The following is a 21,966-nucleotide window of genomic DNA, read 5'->3' as shown; positions in this document are numbered from 1 at the left end:
AATTAATAAAAGCGTGTTATTACTCTAAATAGTTTATGAGAAATGGTAAAATATTGTTATTTTTGTTTATTTTGATTCTGGTAAAATAAGTTAAGCCGGAATATCACGTGACAGTGTACTCTTCGCGAAACCACCGTCGAACAGGCAAACATGATGGTAAGTTTATTGACAATTTAACCGATAAACAACACTTTTCTGAAATTTGTAATAATTGAATGCAATTAATGTATATTTAAATTTTAGGATGGATTGGAAGAAAGCCCAAACCTTCTCGCTGAGGACCAAACTAAGGTAAGACTTGTGGCCTAGCTAGGCCTAGCCTCATTTTTTTCGGAAAATTACACCACCAACGCCCGTCCTGCTGCTGTTGCTGTAATTCGGTACCACCTAGCTAGGCCGGCTAGACCATTGTATCCGCCCCTTTTTGTTACTACTTTGTATAACATAAACAACGGCCTATTAGCACATACAGTATTCTAATGCTGTAATGAATGACATTTTAAAATATATATTGATATTTAATATTTAACAGTTTATGCCATTATATTAAATTGCCTCCTTCCCAAAATTCATATAAAAATATTAATATTTATTAATTAGAATTATAAAAAGTCATGACTTTCTGAGTCTGAGTGACAAGAAAAAAATAAGCATCAGTAATGTTACAAACCGATTTCCTGGGAAATCTTTTTTAAATGTTTACTGTATTTTTAATGTCAATAATTTATGTTTTTTTATTATTATAATGTTTTTATGTATTTTTAATTCTTAATAAATTCAAAACATTGAACACATTGCGTTATTATTGATCATCATACTATTGGTTGTCATAAGGATAGCCACTAGGTATTTTTTTTTAAAACAGGCTAAATCTTTAACTAAATTAAATTAACCAAGGTTACTGTAAGTAAAAAAATAAATTATGTAATAATATCCACATTAATATTAATAAATACAATGCATGTTGTTTTTTCGCTAGCCAAGTCGTTCCGATACCGTTGACCTGAGTGCCGACACATCTCTGCTTGTGGATATTTCTGATGCTTTGAGCGAACGAGAGAAAGTTAAGTTTACGGTTCACACAAAGGTAAACAAATCATTTCAAAAACATATTCTAAAGCTCTGTCTACACTTCAAACTTGTCCATATATGGACATGATGATGTCATATCACTACCATATTTGGTATATCGATATCATATTTGGGCACATGATTACACTTTTTTTGTCAAACTATTCTGATAGTGTAGACAGAGCTTAAGAAATTTAAGTGTATTGTTGCCATTCAAATTAAAATGTATGTATACAATTTTTTAATTGTTCAACTTCCTTAAAAGTCAAAAGGTACCACCTTTTTGCCTTGATTACTTTCAATTATTTTTCAAGTTCAGTTTGTTCATTAAAATTTAAAAGATTATGTTGAAATGTGTATTTTGATTTATGTAATTTCTTGGTAGTGTTGTTATTTTCTGAGATATGTGAGAAAAAGGTTGTTTTCACTTCTGAAAAGTTGCAGCATGTTAACAATGTTTTCTGGTAATCATCACCCAGCTATTGGTTCAGCTTAACGCATCTATGTGCTGAAGATATTTCACCAAACACATTTCACATACGTGTTGTGCTTCTTCAAATTTTCTTTATAGTTCAGCATTTATATCCATCTGCATTACCTACTATATTATTTAAAGTTGTCTACAAAGTTAGCATAAAAAATGTATATTTTTTTCATAGGTGGTACCCACAACCAATAGTTTAGAAATTCTTGTAAGTTAAAAGCTAGTGTATGATAATAAATGTCTTCCCTATGAAATATGTACTGATAGTCTACGTATCTTGTGGCACAACATACTTTTTTTGTTTTTAATGTGTTTAATTGTGTGTTGTCCACCCCAGTAGTGTTTTATCTAGCAGTTTTATATTTGAAAGACCTTTCTAGAATTTAAGCTTGTTTTTTCATTTTGCTTATTTTTAAGTAAAATATTAAACTTACAAGTAGAAATGTACAGTGTATGGTTAACCCAACTTGTACTTTATACTGTATATTACATTGTTAGAACTTTTTAGACTAAGCATGTAATGTGTGTGTACTTAAGTGTATTGGTGTAGAAATTCTCAGTGGTATTCCTTTGAACAACTTAGTGTTTATAATATTAACAACATATTTGTAAGGCTGCAAAACCTTTAATTTGGTAGCATTGCTAAATGTGTAACACACCATAAAAATATTTTTTTTTCTGAATTAAAAAAAAACGGACATATTTTAAAACCGCATATGTCCCAGCTACATAGTTGATTGTACTAAAAAAATATTATGCTCTTGTAAACAATATTTTAACAATGAAACATGTTTCTCTCGTATTATTCCAAAAAGCCTTCCAAGCCATCTAATGAATTTCATTTTTAAATAATAATTTTATAATAATTGCTGGGATTTGGATTGCTTCACAGTAGTTGTTGTTTTTTGTCATAATTTGTAACTTTGTATTTACTTTTACATACATAAATGCTTTCATATGATGTTTGTGTAAGTTTGTAATAATAATTTATTTTAGACAACACTGCCAGATTTCAGTAAAAGTGAGTTTTCCGTGGTCAGAGAACATGAAGAGTTTGTTTGGCTTCATCACATGTTTGAAGAGAATGAGGACTATGCTGGTGTCATTGTGAGTACTGTTTTTCTTTTTTTGTGAAATGATTGTATTGGTCATTCTAAGCCTTTTCATTGATGACATTTCTGTCATTTGATTGGACAATTGTGGGTCACATGGCGTGCATTAGTGCACACTATTGAACTGAAATAATGATCATTGCACCTGTGTGGTATGCACTGTATGACCCCATTTTAACCTTTCATTGAATTGTACCATATTCTATGTAATCAGGAAGTACTAACGTCCGTTAGAGGTACATCAAATTACACCTTTAAACTGTTGCTAAACTTCCTCTAAATTGTCTATTACTATCATAACATTGGACCTCCAATTTAAAGTCCTTATTCAAGAAGATTTGCTCTACCACCAAAACAATAGAGACTTAAATGTGTGCTGATTTAATGGATATCGTTTCCAGCACCTTAACCATGACAAGTTAAGTAAAAGCACTGCCAATTACTTTATAAAACCTTTCTGAATATGACATTCTATATATCAAGACAAAAAGCACTGGGTGTGTGTGCGAGAGCTGTTAGTTTTATCAACTTAGTAATTTAAAGTAATTCCTTTAGATAGTCACTGAGATATTCAATTTTCTAGATCCCACCTGCACCGCCTAGACCAGACTTTGACGCATCCAGAGAAAAGCTTCAGAAGTTAGGAGAAGGTGAGGGAACAATGACTAAAGAAGAGTTCTCAAAAATGAAACAAGAATTGGAAGCGTAAGTGAAAACTTAAATGGAGGGTTAAAATTACATTAAATGAAGTTTTAAAGCTCAGGTACAGGCATGAATTTTAAATATAATATCTGGTTAATTGTACATAAATCAAATATTTGTAACAGAAATCAAGACAAAAAAACATGAATTTCCCTTAATATGGTCAAATACAAAATTTGGCAAAATTCTGCCATAAAAACCAGGAAGACTTTTTTTCAGTAGTTAGGTAGTTTAACCTAATGTAATAACATATCTGGTAACTCCCTAGAAGGTGAAAAAAGATGGTGGGTATACGGTGGATAATTTTGGCTATAGCATGAAAATAAAAATCTAAAGTTGAATAAAAATATCAGAAATGTAAAATTCAAGTTATATTACCTATATTTAGTCATCTGATAAAACTTTTTACCACACCGTTTATTTTTCATAGCTTTTTAAAATGCCTCTCTATTTACAAAATTTGTGTACAAAAGAATAGAGAGTTTACTGTGTAATTTGAACTATTTTACTGATAAAAAAGTGCTTATTTTAACACAAATAAAATCCCCAAAATTATGAAACATAGGGGAAACTATAGATCGATAATTATTGGAATGTATGATCAATAGAAATTTTTGCCCGCACCTGGCCTTTAAAAAGGTGTATAGACCGGTTTTACATGAAGATTGCAAATTTGTATTTTGATGATGTAAAGTCTCCTTTATTCATTTGAATTTTCTAATTTGACTTTGTATTGTATGATAAGATTGTTAAAGCTCTGTCTAAACTATCAAAGTTTATGACAAAAAAATGTGATGTGCCATATATGGACATGATGATGTCATATCACTGCCATATTTGAACATATCACTACCATATTTGGGCAAATTACATTTGTTTTTCAAACTAATTTGATAGTGTAGACAGAACTTAATGTTGATGTTGTTTTATTTTAAGGGAATATCTAGCAACTTTTAAGAAAACTGTAGCCATGCATGAAGTGTTCTTACAACGACTTGCTGCTCACCCTACGCTAAGAAGTGATCAAAACTTTAAAGTGTTCTTGGAGTATGACCAAGATGTAAGCTTCTTTCATTATTTTCCATTCCTTTCTTTTCCTCTTTCTATTCATCCCCTCTCTCTTTCACAGCATTTCATGTGTTTTTTATCACCATCCTTTTCCTTCTCTCTTTTTAAACAATTATATTTCTCTTTGGTTACAGTTAAATGTACGTGGAAGAAATAAGAAAGAGAGGTTTGATAGTCTTTACAAATCACTAACAAAATCTGTCAGTGAAGTTTTTCTTTCTGGACAAAAGGTTAGTTTATTTTCAAACCATCCATACAAACATTTCATCAATCTCACACTAACAGAACATTCTTCAATTGGTTGTTATATTTGGGGTGAATTTGACTAATAAACCATTTGATGATAACATAGGTGTATATCAGTGCTAGTGCTGGGTGACTCTTAAACATAATTATATATTTAACATTTATTTTTCATTTTTATTTAGGATGTTGATTGCTTCTTTGAGCATGAAAAGAGTTTTCTAGTTGAGTATCACACCAGAGTAAAAGATTCCACCTCTAAGTCAGATAGAATGACAAGAACTCATAAAAGTAAGTTCATGCTTGTTTGTTGAAGTAGACAATGATAAACATTACTATGCATGGCTTAATGACAAACAGACTGCATGCCAAATTTGACATCATTATGTCCATATATGGGCACATCACATATCATGAATACAACAACAGTACATACATCATATGAAAAAAGTATAAATCAATTCAATACAAAACAATAATTTAGAGATTATTTAAGAAATAGCTTTAAGTTATAGCTACCTTTGCTATGATTTTGTCAGATATTGTAAACATCTTTCTTTTTTTTATTTAGATGTTGCAGATAATTACATTCAGATATCTGGAGGTCTCACTGGGCTTGCTACGATTGAGAGAACCGATTTAGACAAGTACGTGTCACCGTATTTACAGACATATTTATTTATTATTAACAAATTTTATACAGGCACATTAATAGATAGAATCCTAAGTTATTATTATAATACATTTTTTCCTTTTTTTATGTTCATTGCTTATATAATTTCAAGTAATTATATTTTATTTTGCAGGTTTTTCAATAAAATTGCAGACACATTTGAAAAAGTTAGAGTAAGTTGACAATGAACTTACTATACTCTGTACACAGTTACTAGATGTTCAATGTATAATAATCTCAATTTGTATGGTATATTTTGAAATATAATTCACAAATATTCAAATTATAGAATCAAAATGGCTTGCTTCATTCTTGTCTGAATTATTTTGTTGTTATTTATTTAATACAGAAATTAGAAGCAAGAGTTTCATCTGATGAAGATCTTAAACTTTCAGACCTTTTGCGATATTATATGAGAGACTCGGCAGCCGCTAAGGTATATGGCATTTTTGTGGCCCTACTTTCAGGGGTGTTGGATCCAAAATTATAACATTATAATTTTAAAATAATAGATGTCAAATATTGGATCCAGGATTTTAAATGGATAAGCGTAATATTAAAGTTTATAGTCTGTCAAAAATATATGTCAAAAAGTAGTTCATAATTTTATTTTGGCTGTCAAAAGGGTGAACATAAAGCCCTAGTTCTACCCTCCTCGACCCCACCCGCCTCTGACTTTACTACAATAAAAGCCTTTCATATAAATTACTTTGTCATTTTCTTATGAAATTAAATATCTTTTCAACAGTCGTTGTTACTTCGCCGATCTCGTTCCCTTGCCAACTACGAAGCGGCAAATAAGAATCTAGAGAAAGCTCGTCTAAAAAACAAAGATTTAGCTCAAGCCCAAACAGCGCAACAAAAGGCGTGCGAAAAGTTTGAGAAGATATCTGAAATCGCTAAAGGCGAACTAACTGACTTTAAAGCACGTAGAGTTGAAGCTTACAGGAAGTACTTGGTTGAGTTAGCAGAACTTGAAACAAAACATGCAAAGGTAAGATATTGAAAATTATTTTTAATATTTAATTTGATATTTTATTTTATACAGGTATCAGAACAAGTTTTGCAAAAAAATTTTGTAACACACAATTTAAAAACAATATTTAGCAAAATTCAATATCCTGGTAAAATCACTCGAATTATTTTTTTTTTTGCCACCATCATTTGTGTATAAATTATTTTGTTGACAAAAACCATTTATGGACATGGACTCAATTTCTCTCTAAATCCACCTCGTAAAGTGTTTTTTTTTAATTAAAAAATCGAAACATAAAGAGATAAACATGATTTTTTATTTTTTAGGCCCAAGTACAACTTCTACGAACATGCATAACATCATTGAAAGAAGAAAACTGAAATGTTAAAAAAAAAATCTTAATTTTGTTACATGTTCTCATCATATATTATTTTTATGGATTTATTATTGTAGAGGTGACTATAATAATTACTGTATTGTTTGACAATTTATATATAAATCTCAAAAAATGTTTTTAAATACTAAATGTTAATGTTGTGAAAAGCTATTTTGAAAAATTAAAAAAAATATTGCATATAAAAATAGAGCAAATATAAACTCGACACATTTATGCTAATGAATGGTTGGTCTAATGCCCATGCAAAGCTACAGTAAATTAATTTAGATAGTAGCTGTCATGTTTATTATATTATCATGGATGGATTGACAAAAATACATTGTCAATTCTCCTTATTGACATCCTTATAAGGAAAGATGAAACTATTGGAAACAACAGCTCAACTCAATTTAGTACATTTGTTCCCCTTTTTACTGTACTTACACGTAAAATCCTCATGATTCTGTTGAACAGAATTTGATTGTTAAATATATTTTAAAAAGCTATTAGAACTATACTATACTATACTATACTATACTATACTATACTATACTATACTATACTATACTATACTATACTATACTATACTATACTATACTATGAAAGCTAAAATGCATTTTAAGGGGTTCTAATGTTATGGTTTGTTTTCAGATATAAATTAATGAAAATGCTAAAGAAAATACTGTACTGCATTATGTTATACGTTGAAGTACAGTATGAATAATGTGAAAGCTAATATGTTTAGTAGATCTGTACTTAACATGTGAAAGTAATGTGTAAACAAACAATATAGCATATAATTAACACAGATAAAACTGAATTAAACAAGTTTAAACCAGATAAAACTGAATTAAACAAGTTTAAACCAGTTTGAGAAGCTGTTCAAACTCGAATTAAACTGATGAAATGTTTAGATGAGAATTGAATAGATGATATCTTTTAACTGGAAACCAGTTTGGATGAGATCTTGTACAGTAACTGGAATAAACCAGTTTAGATAAGATCTCATAACTGGAATAAACCAGTTTAGATAAGATTTCGTAACTGGAATAAACCAGTTTAGATAAGATCTCATAACTGTAATAAACCAGTTTAGATAAGATCTCATAACTGGAATAAACCAGTTTAGATAAGATCTCATAACTGGAATAAATCCATTTAGATTTATTTTATTGAAATATGGTGAGTGATCTCTTTTCAAAAGTAAAGGTAATATCTTTTGAATATATTATACTATTTTTTATACACAACCATGAATTTAATTCCATTATTTGAAATTAGTAGAAATAAATATCCAGAATGTGTTATGTTTCGTATCTACAATAGATGTTTTTTCTTTTTTTACAAATGTGTTATTATATTTCTATATATGTTGGAGGTACTAATTTCATGTTATTGTGTCATAATACAGTAGTAATTAATTATAGTTGCATAGAGTCTTGATTCTGCAGGTAAAACTACTCTTCCACTTTGTAAACAACCTTTGTGCGACGACATCTCAAAGTTAAATTTGCCAATAGCAGCAATGAAAGCTGCACATGAACTGCACCACAAAATAAGACTGGGCAAATCTCTCTGCAATTACCATATTAAACTGTTTTCCAGACATGAAACACAGTCTATGAATATTGTGGGATTCTGTGTTGATCTCTCTGAACGTAAAGGTTAAATGTTACTGAAACTGAATTCTTGTTTGTGTAAACATGAGCTCAATGTTGTGCATTATACAAATTGTGTAGAAACCTATAATGTGATGCTTAAATATATTGTATTATTATTAGTATATTATTATTCTGAGATACTTCTTGTGGGTGTCGGGAAAATTTTCTAGATATCTTAATATATTTCTAGATCTCTGCGTCTTAGTTTTCTAGACCCATTGATAGTTGTCTAGAAAACTAAGATACCTTGCGTCTTAATTAGAATCATTGATTAGGTGTCTAGCAAACTAAAGATCTTAGATTTCTAGACAGCCATGTCTTTTGTTGTAGATCATTATTTTATTGTATCACACAAATCTGATATTAAAGCATAGCATGTTCAGACACCAATTATTTGCTATTTTTATGACTCAACGATGCCAACCACCAATCATTTAAAAGAAACAATAAAACACAACAAAACATACAGACAATTTAGTTATATGACACTTATTTAATATTATAAAACAATGCAAATGTTTCATATAAAATAATTACCAGGTTGGACGGACAAAATGTATTAATATACTATCATGTTATTATTTCTCTTATTTCATTTCGTACAATCTTGCATAAATACTAAAATAATCATTATTCTGCATATAATTCCATATCGTAATAATTGTTAGTTATATCATGGATGTATTGGCAAAGGCAATTTTCGATACATACAGTAGTTATGAAAATGAACATTTCATTGTACGGATAAACAAGGGATAATATACTGTAGTACCTTGATATCCAATCAACGGACAAATAAAGCCAGTGTTTTATTGGAATGTGCTGTAATTATAGGAATGTTCATAAACTTCAACTTACTTTAAATATTGCAATTAAATACACAGCTTTACACTACAAGAATTTACAAAAAAATATCATATATTATTTAATAGCACAAATATAACGACAATTTTCATTTGATGAACTGTCACTGATTCACGGTAAAAAAAACCGCGTCTATCCGCAAATATAGATAGATGTATCAAACCAACTTTATATACCCTCTTCAACTTTATCGTCTGCTAATATTTCCTCATCTTCAATCGCTAAATCCTGTTGAAGTTGTTGCACTAAATTCTGCATACGACTCTAAAAAATTGATAAGCGACTATTATTCTTTCAAGATAAAACATTTGTATAGATGCCGTAGTATACATTTTACTTTTACATTCATTGGGTCGTATCTGTTTGATAATACAGAATCTTACCTCATCTAATCTGTCTTTATTATTTGTGATATGAGATTCAAATATTTGTTTCAGCATTCTGTTTGTGTACACACCACGATTCAAAACATCTGTAGTAACATCTGTCACAAATTCTAAATATAGCAATTCTTCCTCCCTACATTAAATGATAAAAACAAATTTCATCTTGTCTGCTACTAACACCGGCCCCTAATAAAACAGACGTCGCTCAATTCATCTGATTGGCCATGGTATAATTTTAACTATGCCCTACGACTTGGGCATAATATTTTTTAAGGCTCCACATGTCATGTGTTTTCTCCCATCAGATTTAGATGTGCCTATTGGTTAGTGGTGAAAATACCCAGTTTAAACTTGCATACTAAATCGACCCAAGGATTCAGTACTTACTCTTGTTGAATCTTTAATGAAGATTGGATTGCTTTTTCAGAATTCAACTTTTGATCTTTGATTGCCGAACTGAAAAGTTGAAAAAATAAGATTAATCACATATTATAACAAAAGTCTACATAAATCAATTGTTACCTCTGCCAGAATGGCAAGAGCTTATGTGGTCGATCGTGTGTGTTTGTTTGTTTCAATAATTTTGTTAGCAGGATTACTCAAAAAGTTATTGCCCGATTTTCACAAGATTTTAAAGGATGGTTTCATAGCTGTATGGGAACATATGATTCAATTTTCAAATGCCTAGGCGGAGGTTTGCGCTCTCTGAGTGCCCTTCTAGTTTTTGCTGTTGAAGCATTTCGACAGCAATGCTTACTTGTATAAAGGTTTGTGTCTGTTGTCATATGTACTGTCATTTAAGCCGCCGCCGTCCTCCTCCGACATCCAATCAGATGTTCCAGCGTATCCTACTGTTTCTTCTGGCTCTTTGTCAAATGTATCATTTAATCCATTATGGTATTTCACAGTTTTGCCATAGCTTTCCTCTTCATTAATATATTCAACTTTTTGTCTAAAATATAATAACAATTTCTATATTTCAATAAATGCATAATGACTTTGTTTTCCTTAGTGTCTAAAGCTCTGTCTATACTATCAAACTGTATGCGAGAAAAAAATGTGATGTGCCCAAATATGGACATGATGATGTCATATCACTACCACCAGGCGCATCACACTTCAGACAGAGCTTGGTAGGGAATACCACAGCTATAAGACACAATATATAAAGCACTGCATACCTTGACTGTTTGCGGGAGGGAGGTGTATTTTTTTTTGGGGAGTTATAAACATTTGATTTTGAGAGCCAGGACTGTGCAGACGACTTCTTTGTTCGAGGCGTGTAAGGTCTTGCAGGAGCAACAAAGCTTGTTGACATCTTATCAAGAACATCTCCAGAATAAACTTTCGGTGCGGATGACCTTGGGGTCAACCCTGCACGTTGGGATGGTGTCATTGTTCGTGGTACTCTCTCATTTGTTGATTGGCGGCCATTTTCAGAAGATGCTAACAAACCTTGGCCTGTCCCCGACTCATCAAAATCTAATTCTTTAAAATAAAAATCCTGAAAACAAAAATTGTCTTAAGTAATAATGTTCTTTTGCAATAAAAGTAACCAATCAAAATGCTTTATTCCCATGCTTCGACCACATAAAAACGAGAGCCACAATTTGTATCATACTTACATCATCTTGATCCAGACGAGAGTTTCTGCCTGTGCTACTAGCCCTCGAAGAAGGACGGGAATTACTAGTTTTTTTCATCTTGTTTCTCTTCAGTTGATCTCGTTCTAAAAATAAATCAGTCATAAAAACAACAACGTTACTAAAATGTTTTGGATATTTATTTATTTATTTATTTATTACCATATTTACTGAGGGTAGCCTATCCAGTTCCTAATGGAACTGATCATTTAGATATAACTTGGCATACAGTACTAATTCTTAAATACAGTAGAGAATGTGTTTCTTACTCTTTGTACTGTGAGTCCAAGCTTTAGGCTTTCCGTTGTCAATGCAAGCTAAAAGAGAAAGCAAAATGGTATTCCAGATTTTCAAATAATATTTTTCTTGTCGAAATCATAGTTATAACAATGGCAAAGAGGTAAAGTAGTATATTGGTAACATTATCTGTCACACTACAATTACATTTTTGAAATAAGAGATGGAGAGAAAAAAGAATCAATCAAATAAAATTGTTTTAAAATTAAAATATTGAAACAAAATTATTTTACATTTAGCAGAGTTAACTTTTTTGTAGTGTGCATCTAAATGATCACGGACCATATTCTGATTTGCTAGCCTTGTACATCCAGTCGCTGCATAAACTGAAAAAAAAAAACATTGAAAATTGAAATACTTTTTACAATTGTTTTGGTATGTTGCAATGTATACGCAAGTGAATTTTAAAAAATTAATTCTATGATAGTTTGTAGCTTGTAAGCCGATGATTAAAATATAAATTTTAAAATTACCGCTACTTTTGACGGAAACATGTCCTTTGTAAGCTCCCTTCGTTGGCGTTACCATGTCCCTTTTGGGTAATTTGGTAAATTCTGTAAAAAACACCAAAAATATAAATATATAGTTTACGCAACAAAGTTTTATTATATTAAATGCTTTCCTAATCGATAACTGACCTTCTTGGTTGCGTTTTTCTCTAGACGCCGCCATCTCGCGGACTGTTGTTGAGCTTTTGTAAACTGCGATGATGGCATTTATTTAACTTTGTTTGTCATTGCGTCTTACTAGCTTTTAATCTTTAATTTGAAAATAAAATAAAAAATAATTGAGGTTACTTTACAATTTAAGTTCATAAAAATAATTTATTGACTTTGCGACCAAAACCGAAGTGCTATCAACCAACTTATGATGCGACTGAGAATAATAAACCATAACATTTTATTATAGACAAAATATTTATTAATTCAAATTGCAAGCCTAGGCTTAGGTTATAGACTACAAAGTAGGTTAGCCTAGCCACAAACATGCCTTCTCCTATCAACTACTCAGTGCCTGGATTTGGTACGAAACTCCTCTCGCTCGTCTTCCTCTCAATCCTCAACAACAATCATTGGCACCCTGAAAACAAGTGTCAATTTATTTTAATTGTCAAGATATTGAATATTGAGAGGGTTATGGTTATGTCTGATCCGGCCTAGCTAGGCCTTAGTTAAGCAGGTATAGTTTGATGAAAACACAAACATTGATAAAAACTATAATAATTTTCAATCGCATCGCTTCCGGTTGTTGTTGTTGTCATGGTTTCATTATGCACATAGAGGGCGAGCTCATTGTTTAGGAAGCTGCTGAGCAGCCAGAAGTTTCACCAGCAACCTGTTTTACTTTGGTTTATTTATGTATTTAGTTGCCGTTTCAGCTTAGATAACGTTGATCAGTTCTTCTGTTTTTATTTGAGTATATGTAAACTAAATAAAAATGCCGAAAAAATCGAAAAAGGGTAAGGCAGGAAAGGGCAAAGGAAAAGGCAAAAAGGGGTAAGTCTCCAGCTAGAATAATGCAGCCCTCAATTTTTAGGACAGGAAAAACCAACACGACCGGGCACAGTCTGTCAATAAATCAGCTTTGGTCTTATTAGATAGGTATGCCTACTTGATACTTGATGGCAAGTAGGCTATGCCTATTCCCTAACCAATAAAACCAGGACTAAATAAGCCATGCATGCTACCATCATGATTTAATATAATTTTTTGAAATTACTATTTTTAAGAAAAAAGAAAGAAAAAAAATTTTCTGATTCGGCACTTGCTGTAGCAAATGCTAAAATATGGGAATCTCGATTGGCAGCGACAGAAATATCGAGACAAGAATTCCGAGAGAGTTCCAAACACCTTGCTCTTGAGAATGAAGCCTTGCAAGTGTCGATGCAGAAGACAGAAAAAGACACGGTGGATGTGATCACATTCTTAAAAAGAGAAGATCAAGCCAAGGAAGATTTGGTAAATAAATAATAATAAAAGTAATCCAGTGCAAAATTCAAGATAAGAAATAATTAGCTAATTGCTGAAGAATGTTTGTAGTAATAGGCCTTAGACCATCGCTGACCACCATGGCACGAGAATCCAGGAACCCTGCCTACTGTACCCTGCCTACTGTACTGTATGTCAACTTGTATGTTTTCTTCTCTTTTTTATCAGATTGCAAAATTACAAAAGCAGTTGAAAGACACGAAAAGAGAAACCAGGAAAGAAAAAGAAATGATTGTACGTATTTTTTCCTATAATTTAAATTTAAACACAATTGTTCTTCCTTTTTATTTAATTTAATTTATTGCCATTTTTATATCAATGCTGATCAGGTAATTTTTGCATATAATAATTTACATATAAATTGCATATTAAACAACTCCTCAAATCCCACCTTTTTAATTTGCATTTTCAACATTAATTATTTTTGTTCTTTTTACATTTTCTGTTGATTGTTCAGAGCTTAGAGGCCCCTTGCATTTTGAACGTTATTAATATTATTATTTTGATTTTTTTCCATAGATTTCAGATTTCACCGAAAAGATCCAGCAACTTGAAGATTCATTAGAAGACAAAGCAAATGAAGTGAAAATGATGCAAAGTGAATTAAAACTTGTGAAGGAATTTAGAAGAAAACGAGGGACGATGCAAAAAGAACTTGACGAGGTATAACAAACAGTCTATTCAAGAAGTATAAATTTTCATTGAACTTTTTGAAAAAAAAAACATGATATAATGTAAATTATTTATAGTGATTTTTATTTTGTTTATTAGTCTGTTTTCCCATGGTTGTGCAAGTGAAAAGAGTAGAGGTTTGTGGTGTATGTAGTACTATGCTGTAAAATGTATCATATCTTTATTCAGATAAAAGAAGAAATGTATATAACAAATAAAGAACACAAACATCAGCTTCAACGAATGGAGCACAAATTCTTTGAAGAGAAGATTCGATTGCAACAAGAAGCAAGTCAGAAAATTGCTGAGCTTGCTGAGAGAGCTCACACAGAAGCAATAAGGTATTACAAGTGTAACAATGCATCTGTTGTGGACACATCTTTAAAATCCATTTGATTAGTTAATAGCCTTGTGAGGGTGTGTGGCGCACTGTGTTGGACTACTGATCGTGAGACCGAGGTTCGAATCCAACTCTGCCGCATTGCTTGTATCCGTAGGCAAGATACTTTACTTACGTTTGCCTCTCTCCACCCAGGTGTATAAATGGGTACCCGGTTAGATCAAGACCCAACTTTGCGCTGATTACTAGCTGCATTATGGAAGCATGTTTCCATACGTGTTTGATCCAAAGAAAATGACTGGGGTAATAATGTTCAGCGCATTGAGAGCTTGAGACATTTTGTACATCAACAATACAATACAAAATATTCTATGATTTTATAATTTTCTGTAGTAAATTAGATGAGACGACACGATCTGTTTACAAAGAGAACGTGCGAGTGAACGAAGCATTATGTTACCACATGAAAGAGACAGATGAGTTAGAAAAAACTAAAAAAGAGCTGGAGAAAAAGAACAAGCAGCTAGAGGAAGGAAGGGAGCTGAACGATCTGCTTGTTCAGGAAAAAGTGGTAGAAGCTAAAAAACGCAAGAACCAAATACGAATGGTAAGTCAATATTTTCATGCCATGAGGCAACATTATAAGAAATGGCATTTTAGCTTGGTGGTCAACATGTTTGCTGACCAATCTGGGTTCAAATCTAGGTTTTGTACCAATACTAAGGCTCATTTGATTTAAAATTATTTACTTAAATGTTTACATTTTTAAATACTCACTCTTTAATTTTATGCAAAAAAATGCATTTAAAAATATATTTTTCCTACTTTCAATACTATTAATCTTAGATTGTATGCATAAAATATGCATTTTTAAATATATTTTCTCTAGTTTCAATACTATTACTAGACTTTTTCTGTTTTCATTCAAGTTACAAGAGAAAGTAACGAGTTTAGAAACGGCACTAAGTCACGTGGTGAAAGAATTTGAGCGTGAACGTGACCTGGTTGTTGGCAAGGCTTCCATTGAGACCCAGTCAAGTAAAGTTGAGATTGCTAAGTTACTGCGAACAGTTGAACTAAGGTCAAAGGAGATGAATAAAGTGAAACGACTTGCCAAAGCTGTGTTGGATCAGGTACAGTGTTCTAGTAATATTATTATGCTCTATTTTACAGCATAATATTCATTCATTAATTTTTTATTTCGGAATACCATGATTACATAATATTTCCATACCAAAAAAGAAGCTTAATTTAAGAAATCATTGTACACAAGAAAAAAAAGAATTGAGGTTGTTCAGAATAACAGACAAAATATAAAGTCAATGCAACAAGGCATTCCATTTATTTTGAATATAATAAATTATTTACTTTAAACTTTAATTTTTATAATAAATTACTTATATTATACTGGGATTTTATGCAGTTTGTTTTATGAGACAGATTGTTTTGTATATTAACCATCTTTATAATTTATATTTAATTGTTTAGCAATATTCAATTTTATACATTTTGTTTTATAGAGAACAGAAATGGAACAGTTTTTCCTTGATTCTCTGGACCATGTAAAGAAAGAGATCGTTGCAAACCGGGCTAAGTACCGCCGAGATGCCGCTATGGCGTATCATCGACGAATGCTGGATGCCCATGCTGGGAAAGTAGATTACCCAAAAATAAGAACATTTAGGCACGCAGATACGAGTACGAATAGCGTTTTCAACGACCTCAAGGCAGCTGAAGATTGGTATGCTCAACTAATGAATTTTAAAATCTAATTTTAATATTTATTAAATTGATTTGATATTAATATTGTAAAAAAGATAGATTTATTAAAAAAAGTATTTTATTTAGGAATGGACTTGGGGCTCAATTAGATATTGGAGAATTAACTTGGGAACAACGAGAGCGCATACTTAGACTTCTGTTTGCCAAGATGAACGGAACTAAAGTACGTCCCAAGCCGCCATCAGATGTTGGACCAATCAAACCAAGTTTGTCGATTGACACTGCTTCGTTTGAAAGGTAATAATCGCACTCATCATGTTGAACAATGTTTTAGTTGCTGTTAACCATATTTGGGCACATCACAAAGTTTAACTATCTTCTATTATAATCTTTCTTGCAGACTAGCCATTGAGGGACCATCCGACAGTGATAAAACATTTCTCACTCAAGCCAATCTGGAAGGAGCGATGGAGCGTCCGATTATCCCCGATATCGGGGTATCCGCAACAGACTTACCACAAGAATCAGTCTCTTAAAGTTTTATAGCATGTTAATAATTCATCTTCCATTTCGTGACCACCTCACTTCAATATTTATTTTTATCCAAATTTTATACAAATTTTAAAATTCTCCAATATAAATACACAGGTATATAATTAATAAAGCAGTGCTTTTCAATTAACATCTAACTGGTCTACCATTTTTAGAAAGTATTTTTGAAAAGTTTTTTGTGTGAATTGTAAATGAATTATATAAAGTAAATAAATGTATTGTCCTTCAACTGTATACAGTATTTATATTGGTAGGTAATGAGTTTGATTCAAATTATATGCTACAGAAATGGTTCACGGGAATATGTAAATGAATTAAAACAGTTTAAGCGTTTTTCTGACAGAACACAACTTCAGTATAACTAATTTTAATGTTTATATCTTTGCCCTTTTTTGCGTCTGACTGTAAATAAAAGTCACATAAATTAATTGTTACTGTATATATTTTGTATTTCTGTACTGTACATTGTGGAAAAAAAACCAGAATATGATAATTGTAATGTAGTAAATAGAGCGTGATCTTGATGAGCCAATTGAAATTTTTTTTTTTGCTCTGGTTGTATTCACTATTGCGCCCTCAATTTATTTCCAATCAAAAAACAAATCTGATGAATTGGGATTTTCTCTTCCGCGTGTCAAGTGAAGGACACTACAACTTTATTTCTTGATTATTTAATTAGGGATTAGACTGTACTTGAAGCTATTTATTAGCTGATGGGGTGCGCACGAAATTCGCAAAACAGTGGAGTATCTGGTTTAAATTGCCTAAATTTAAGAACAACACAAAAAATAGCAGTTGTGTTGTTTTTTGTTTTTATGGGGGCGCACTTTGCGAAAAGATTTTCCACCATGGCGTGGCGGTCGACCGGTTCAACACATGAAGATTTGATTGGAAAATTAAGAGGTAAATCGTTGATAGATTATAATTAATAGATTATTTGGTAGACAGGTTGTTAATTTTATAGTTTAGCTTGGATTGCATGTATGCTATCAATGATTTTGTAACTTAAAACATCAAATGTTGGAGTCCAGTTTGTAGGCCGTACCATTTTGCAATGATGACCAACTCGAGCGGAATTGTTGACCCTTACAAACGACTCCCTGCGCTAGTGGATGTCTTGCCAATGAAAGTTAGATTTTATCACTGATGGCCTAGGCAACTACAAGTGTTATGCGCGATTTGAACGATTTGCGCAATTTGAAATTGCGCAAAAAAATCCTTGCGCAATTTGAAATTGCGCAAAGAATTCTTGCCTGGTGGAACACCACCGCTTCGTTTTCCTTCGTCGGTTCTTCGACGGTATGCTAACTTATAACAATATTTGCACTACTAAAATAAGGAAATGCGATATTTATCTTTAATTTTGAATCATTCTTAGAAATTACTATAAAAATATGGGTGTGCATGATTTCACAATCTGTCGAAAAACCTTGCGCAATTTGCAGATTACTTGCGCAATTTAATACGTTGCTTGCGCAATTTGAAACACATGTTTCAATTCAAATTGCGCAAGGATTTTTTTTGCGCAATTTCAAATTGCGCAAATCGTTCAAATCGCGCATAACACAAGTAATAGATTCACCGAATGAAATATTTTAAAATTGACTCACTTCGTTCATTATTTGATCACTTTAATTAAATAATTTAAAATGTTGAATATTGAGCAAATTATTTAATTTATAAATATAGCCTAGGCCTAGGGCCTAGAGGCCTAACTAGGCTAGATAGAAGAAAGGAAGCTATATATTATTATTATTATATTAGTATTTTTTTATTTCAGAAAATGGAATTATTACAAATGAAAAAGTATACAATGCAATGATGAAAGTGAACCGAATGCATTATTCGAAACATAACCCGTTTAACGATGCCCCACAGTCTATTGGTAGGTTAAAATTCATGTAGGACACTATGTCTACAGAGCACATGTAAATGTATTGTTATATAACTGCAGATGTTAATGGCATGTTCTGAAATTTAATAATAATTGTTAAATAATTATTTTACAGGTTATGGGGTAACAATTAGTGCACCTCATATGGTAAGTCAACATAATGATATACAAATGCATAATCATATACATAATGAATAAATGAACAAATACTTATGAAAATAATGCCTTGAGGTTTTAAGATTATAAGACAAATGGTGTTAAATCTTGCTTTTCAGTAAATTCTCTCTCTGTTCATTCTACACTAAACTTATTTTTGAATGCATTGTTTTTTTTAGCATGCACATGCATTAGAGTTATTAAAAGACCAGTTAAAGGAAGGCAATAAAGCGCTTGATGTTGGGTCAGGTAGTGGCTATCTGACAGCGTGTATGTCATATATGGTATGTTGAATACATCTCAACATTTTGTTTATTTATCTATCAGAATTATATCACATAACAATAACATACAATACACAGTGATGGATCCAAGATTTTGAAATAGGGGAGGGGCCTGAAAATAGTTAATGAAGGACTGAGCTTAATTTGATGCATTACACTTTTGCATTACAATCTGCAAAATCCCCCTTCTTAGATCTGCCACTGTTACAACATATAATGGGCAGGGCCAGCTAAGCCAAATACATTTCTGCGACTGAAATGAGCAAGCTACTGTGGTTCTTCAGTGTTATCAGCATAAGGAATTATTGTGCTGTAATCTGTAAATACACATACACTCTACAGTACATTGGTAGCATTCAGTTTGTTTGTAATCATCCTTCAAGTGTGAATACCCATCCACACACACACTACGGCATAATGGTAACGTGTATTTTTGTTTTGTCATCCATTATTCAGGTAGGAGCGGAAGGCTTAGTGGTTGGAATAGATCACATTAAGGAACTAGTGGACGGTTCAAGAGAACATATTCAACAAGGAAACCCTGAACTCTTAGACTCTGATAGGATCAAGTTAGTTAGTAAGTTACACTTGAATGGTAACAGCTGGTTGTAATAACATCTTAAAATTGAAATCTCAATATTTCTTTTGTCCTCTTTATTTAGAATTACTTTTTTTTTGTTATCTGAAATATATATTTCAGTGGATCATTTTCATCATCATTATCATCATCATTATCATCATCATCTTCATCATCATTATCATCATTATCACCATAATCATCATCATAATCATCATCTTTATTATCATCATAATCATTATCATCATCTTCATCATCATCATCACGGTTACTATTTTTTGTCAAACTATATCTTTATCAACATTTCAGCCTCATCATCTACATACTATTGTTATTACATTACTATTGTTATATCATTTTTTATTAATCATACAGCATACCTGTTTACAAACAATTGATATCATTCACAAAGCATTATGTAATTATTTCTTCTGTTTTCTTTTTAGTTGGTGACGGTAGATTAGGAGATCCAGAGCACGCCCCCTATGATGCAATTCATGTAGGGGCAGCTGCTCCCACAATACCTGAAGCTGTAAGTAGGTCTACCTTGTCACCTAATTCTCAGGAATTTTATTATGCAAGCAAGCCTTAAGTTTTAATTATTACATATTTTTATTTTATCGTAATTTTGTATTCTACTTTATCCAGTTGTTTATTTTATTAATCAGCTTTTGGAGCAGTTAAAACCAGGAGGACGAATGATTGTACCGGTGGGGCCGCAAGGAGGAAGCCAAAACTTAGAACAATATGACAAACATCAAGATGGTAGCATTACAAAAAAACAACTAATGGGGGTTGTATATGTCCCCCTCACCAGCAAGGAAAAGCAATGGCCTGGAAGGTGCTACTGACTTTCATTTACCAGTTTATTTTGGGTAATTTGGGTGTCATTATTTAAACAGTGTTTGGTGAAATGTTGGTTGCTAACATTTTCCATTCCAGTCCAAATCAATTCTTGTTAATTTTTGGTATATTTTATTTAGTTTTTCCCCACAAAAATCTCTATTAGGGGACAATTTCCGTTTTTTTGTAAGTGGCCCCTGAATGAGGGGTACCCAATTAATGGGACAATTTTTTGGCTCCCAAAAGTGTCCCCTTAATAGTGGTTTTATTGTAATTACATTTTTATTCATTTGTTTTGTTACACATACAGTATATAACTATAACAACAATGTTTGTTTGCTTACAGTTCGAAGAAAATGGAGCTATAACATGAAGCTTTACAAAGAAAGGAGCGCCCTCTATTGGTGATTGGTCTTTCTAGCGCAGAGTTTGCTGTGGCATTGGAAAAAAACAGTTATGAAATACTAACTCATTAAAACTGGATGATAATATTGAGCTCAGACTACATAATGCCTCCTGTATTCATATAAACCAAAAATGGGCATTCTATTACTATATATGGACATTGTATCATATATGGGTGTGTCATGACTATATATAGATGTAGTAATCCTGATAGAACCAATGGTCCTAAACAGGTGTAAGGTTTGGTTTATATAAAGTTAAGAAACGTTATTAAACATTTTAATTTTGAACTTTTCATAAAAGTTAATGTTTGCAGTATTTACTTAACACTAACAGTTAAACTTGCCTATTGTGCCAAATTGATGGCCTTAGCCAGCGTGGGGCAGGCGGTCGTCTGCTTTTAACCTTTGACACCATAAACATGATGATAAAGATCATTATTATTATAAGTTTTAAAAACATTGTAATGTATTTTAAAGGCTCTTAAGAGATAAGGAATGGATAAGATGCTTATAGAATATATGCAATAATAATAGTATGTGGTTCTTATTCACATTATTACCCCGGTAATAAATAGGCTGTTCATTATTTATAACCACGGCACTATGAATAAATTAAGGGCTAGCAGTTTTAAGGATAATTTTCCTAAATAAACTTAGAATATATTCAATAAAAATGAGTTCATAATAACAAGGGCACTTTTTTCCTGGAGTTTGGAATATAAACAAATAAAGGGCTATAACAATGTTATTACTAGGAACAAGATATTTTGCATATACCATAAGCACATATACTGCTTGCATGACTACTCTATATGTTGATACGTATTTGGCTGCTGCAGTTGTACATTATGGTAATGGACTTGTATTATAATAAATTAACTATAGCAAATCAATTTGTCTTGTGTTTGTCCCGTGTTTGTATGTTTTTGCACGGGCTTGATGAAAAACACTGTTGGGTAAATAAAGTGTTTTTTT

The 21,966-nt window shown here is 31.8% G+C and overlaps 4 protein-coding genes across 5 annotated transcripts; 3 read left to right on the top strand and 1 right to left on the bottom strand.

Moving 5' to 3' along the window:
- The first annotated feature begins 79 nt into the window (after positions 1–79).
- LOC140060774 (sorting nexin-6-like) lies at positions 80–8,750 on the top strand. The gene is made up of 13 exons (XM_072107117.1): positions 80–156; positions 244–291; positions 980–1,087; positions 2,552–2,662; positions 3,251–3,372; positions 4,306–4,429; positions 4,572–4,667; positions 4,866–4,971; positions 5,252–5,327; positions 5,487–5,526; positions 5,703–5,789; positions 6,102–6,347; positions 6,656–8,750. The coding sequence occupies exons 1-13, from the start codon at positions 151–153 to the stop codon at positions 6,707–6,709; spliced, it is 1,224 nt and encodes a 407-aa protein (XP_071963218.1). The 5' UTR covers positions 80–150; the 3' UTR covers positions 6,710–8,750.
- A 79-nt stretch (positions 8,751–8,829) lies between these two features.
- On the bottom strand, positions 8,830–12,787 carry LOC140060775 (spermatogenesis-associated protein 7 homolog). Its single transcript, XM_072107118.1, has 11 exons — positions 12,547–12,787; positions 12,195–12,314; positions 12,030–12,110; positions 11,790–11,882; positions 11,529–11,576; positions 11,242–11,345; positions 10,798–11,120; positions 10,374–10,568; positions 10,004–10,072; positions 9,614–9,749; positions 8,830–9,494 (listed from the first exon to the last, which is right to left on the bottom strand). The coding sequence occupies exons 2-11, from the start codon at positions 12,226–12,228 to the stop codon at positions 9,399–9,401; spliced, it is 1,179 nt and encodes a 392-aa protein (XP_071963219.1). The 5' UTR covers positions 12,229–12,314; positions 12,547–12,787; the 3' UTR covers positions 8,830–9,398.
- Positions 12,788–12,863: 76 nt separating this feature from the next.
- Positions 12,864–17,258, top strand: LOC140060773 (basal body-orientation factor 1-like). Its single transcript, XM_072107116.1, has 10 exons — positions 12,864–13,052; positions 13,286–13,514; positions 13,713–13,778; positions 14,064–14,207; positions 14,406–14,557; positions 14,950–15,163; positions 15,486–15,689; positions 16,077–16,297; positions 16,405–16,575; positions 16,679–17,258. Exons 1-10 carry the CDS (start codon positions 12,994–12,996, stop codon positions 16,812–16,814), a joined length of 1,596 nt encoding a protein of 531 aa, XP_071963217.1. The 5' UTR covers positions 12,864–12,993; the 3' UTR covers positions 16,815–17,258.
- Positions 17,259–17,415: 157 nt separating this feature from the next.
- LOC140060776 (protein-L-isoaspartate(D-aspartate) O-methyltransferase-like) lies at positions 17,416–21,900 on the top strand. Of its 2 annotated transcripts, none has more exons than XM_072107121.1 (8): positions 17,416–17,733; positions 18,611–18,715; positions 18,840–18,871; positions 19,060–19,164; positions 19,621–19,741; positions 20,188–20,273; positions 20,410–20,616; positions 20,931–21,900. In XM_072107121.1, exons 1-7 carry the CDS (start codon positions 17,544–17,546, stop codon positions 20,590–20,592), a joined length of 822 nt encoding a protein of 273 aa, XP_071963222.1. In that variant the 5' UTR covers positions 17,416–17,543; the 3' UTR covers positions 20,593–20,616; positions 20,931–21,900. The 2 variants fall into 2 exon arrangements, with proteins under 2 accessions (XP_071963222.1, XP_071963220.1); XM_072107119.1 differs by having other exon boundaries at positions 17,417–17,733; positions 20,410–20,582.
- The last annotated feature ends 66 nt before the right edge of the window (positions 21,901–21,966 follow it).

This window comes from Antedon mediterranea, chromosome 10, assembly GCF_964355755.1.
Source record: "Antedon mediterranea chromosome 10, ecAntMedi1.1, whole genome shotgun sequence".
Lineage (NCBI taxonomy): Eukaryota > Metazoa > Echinodermata > Crinoidea > Comatulida > Antedonidae > Antedon > Antedon mediterranea.
This window is presented reverse-complemented; position numbering and strand designations above follow the sequence as displayed.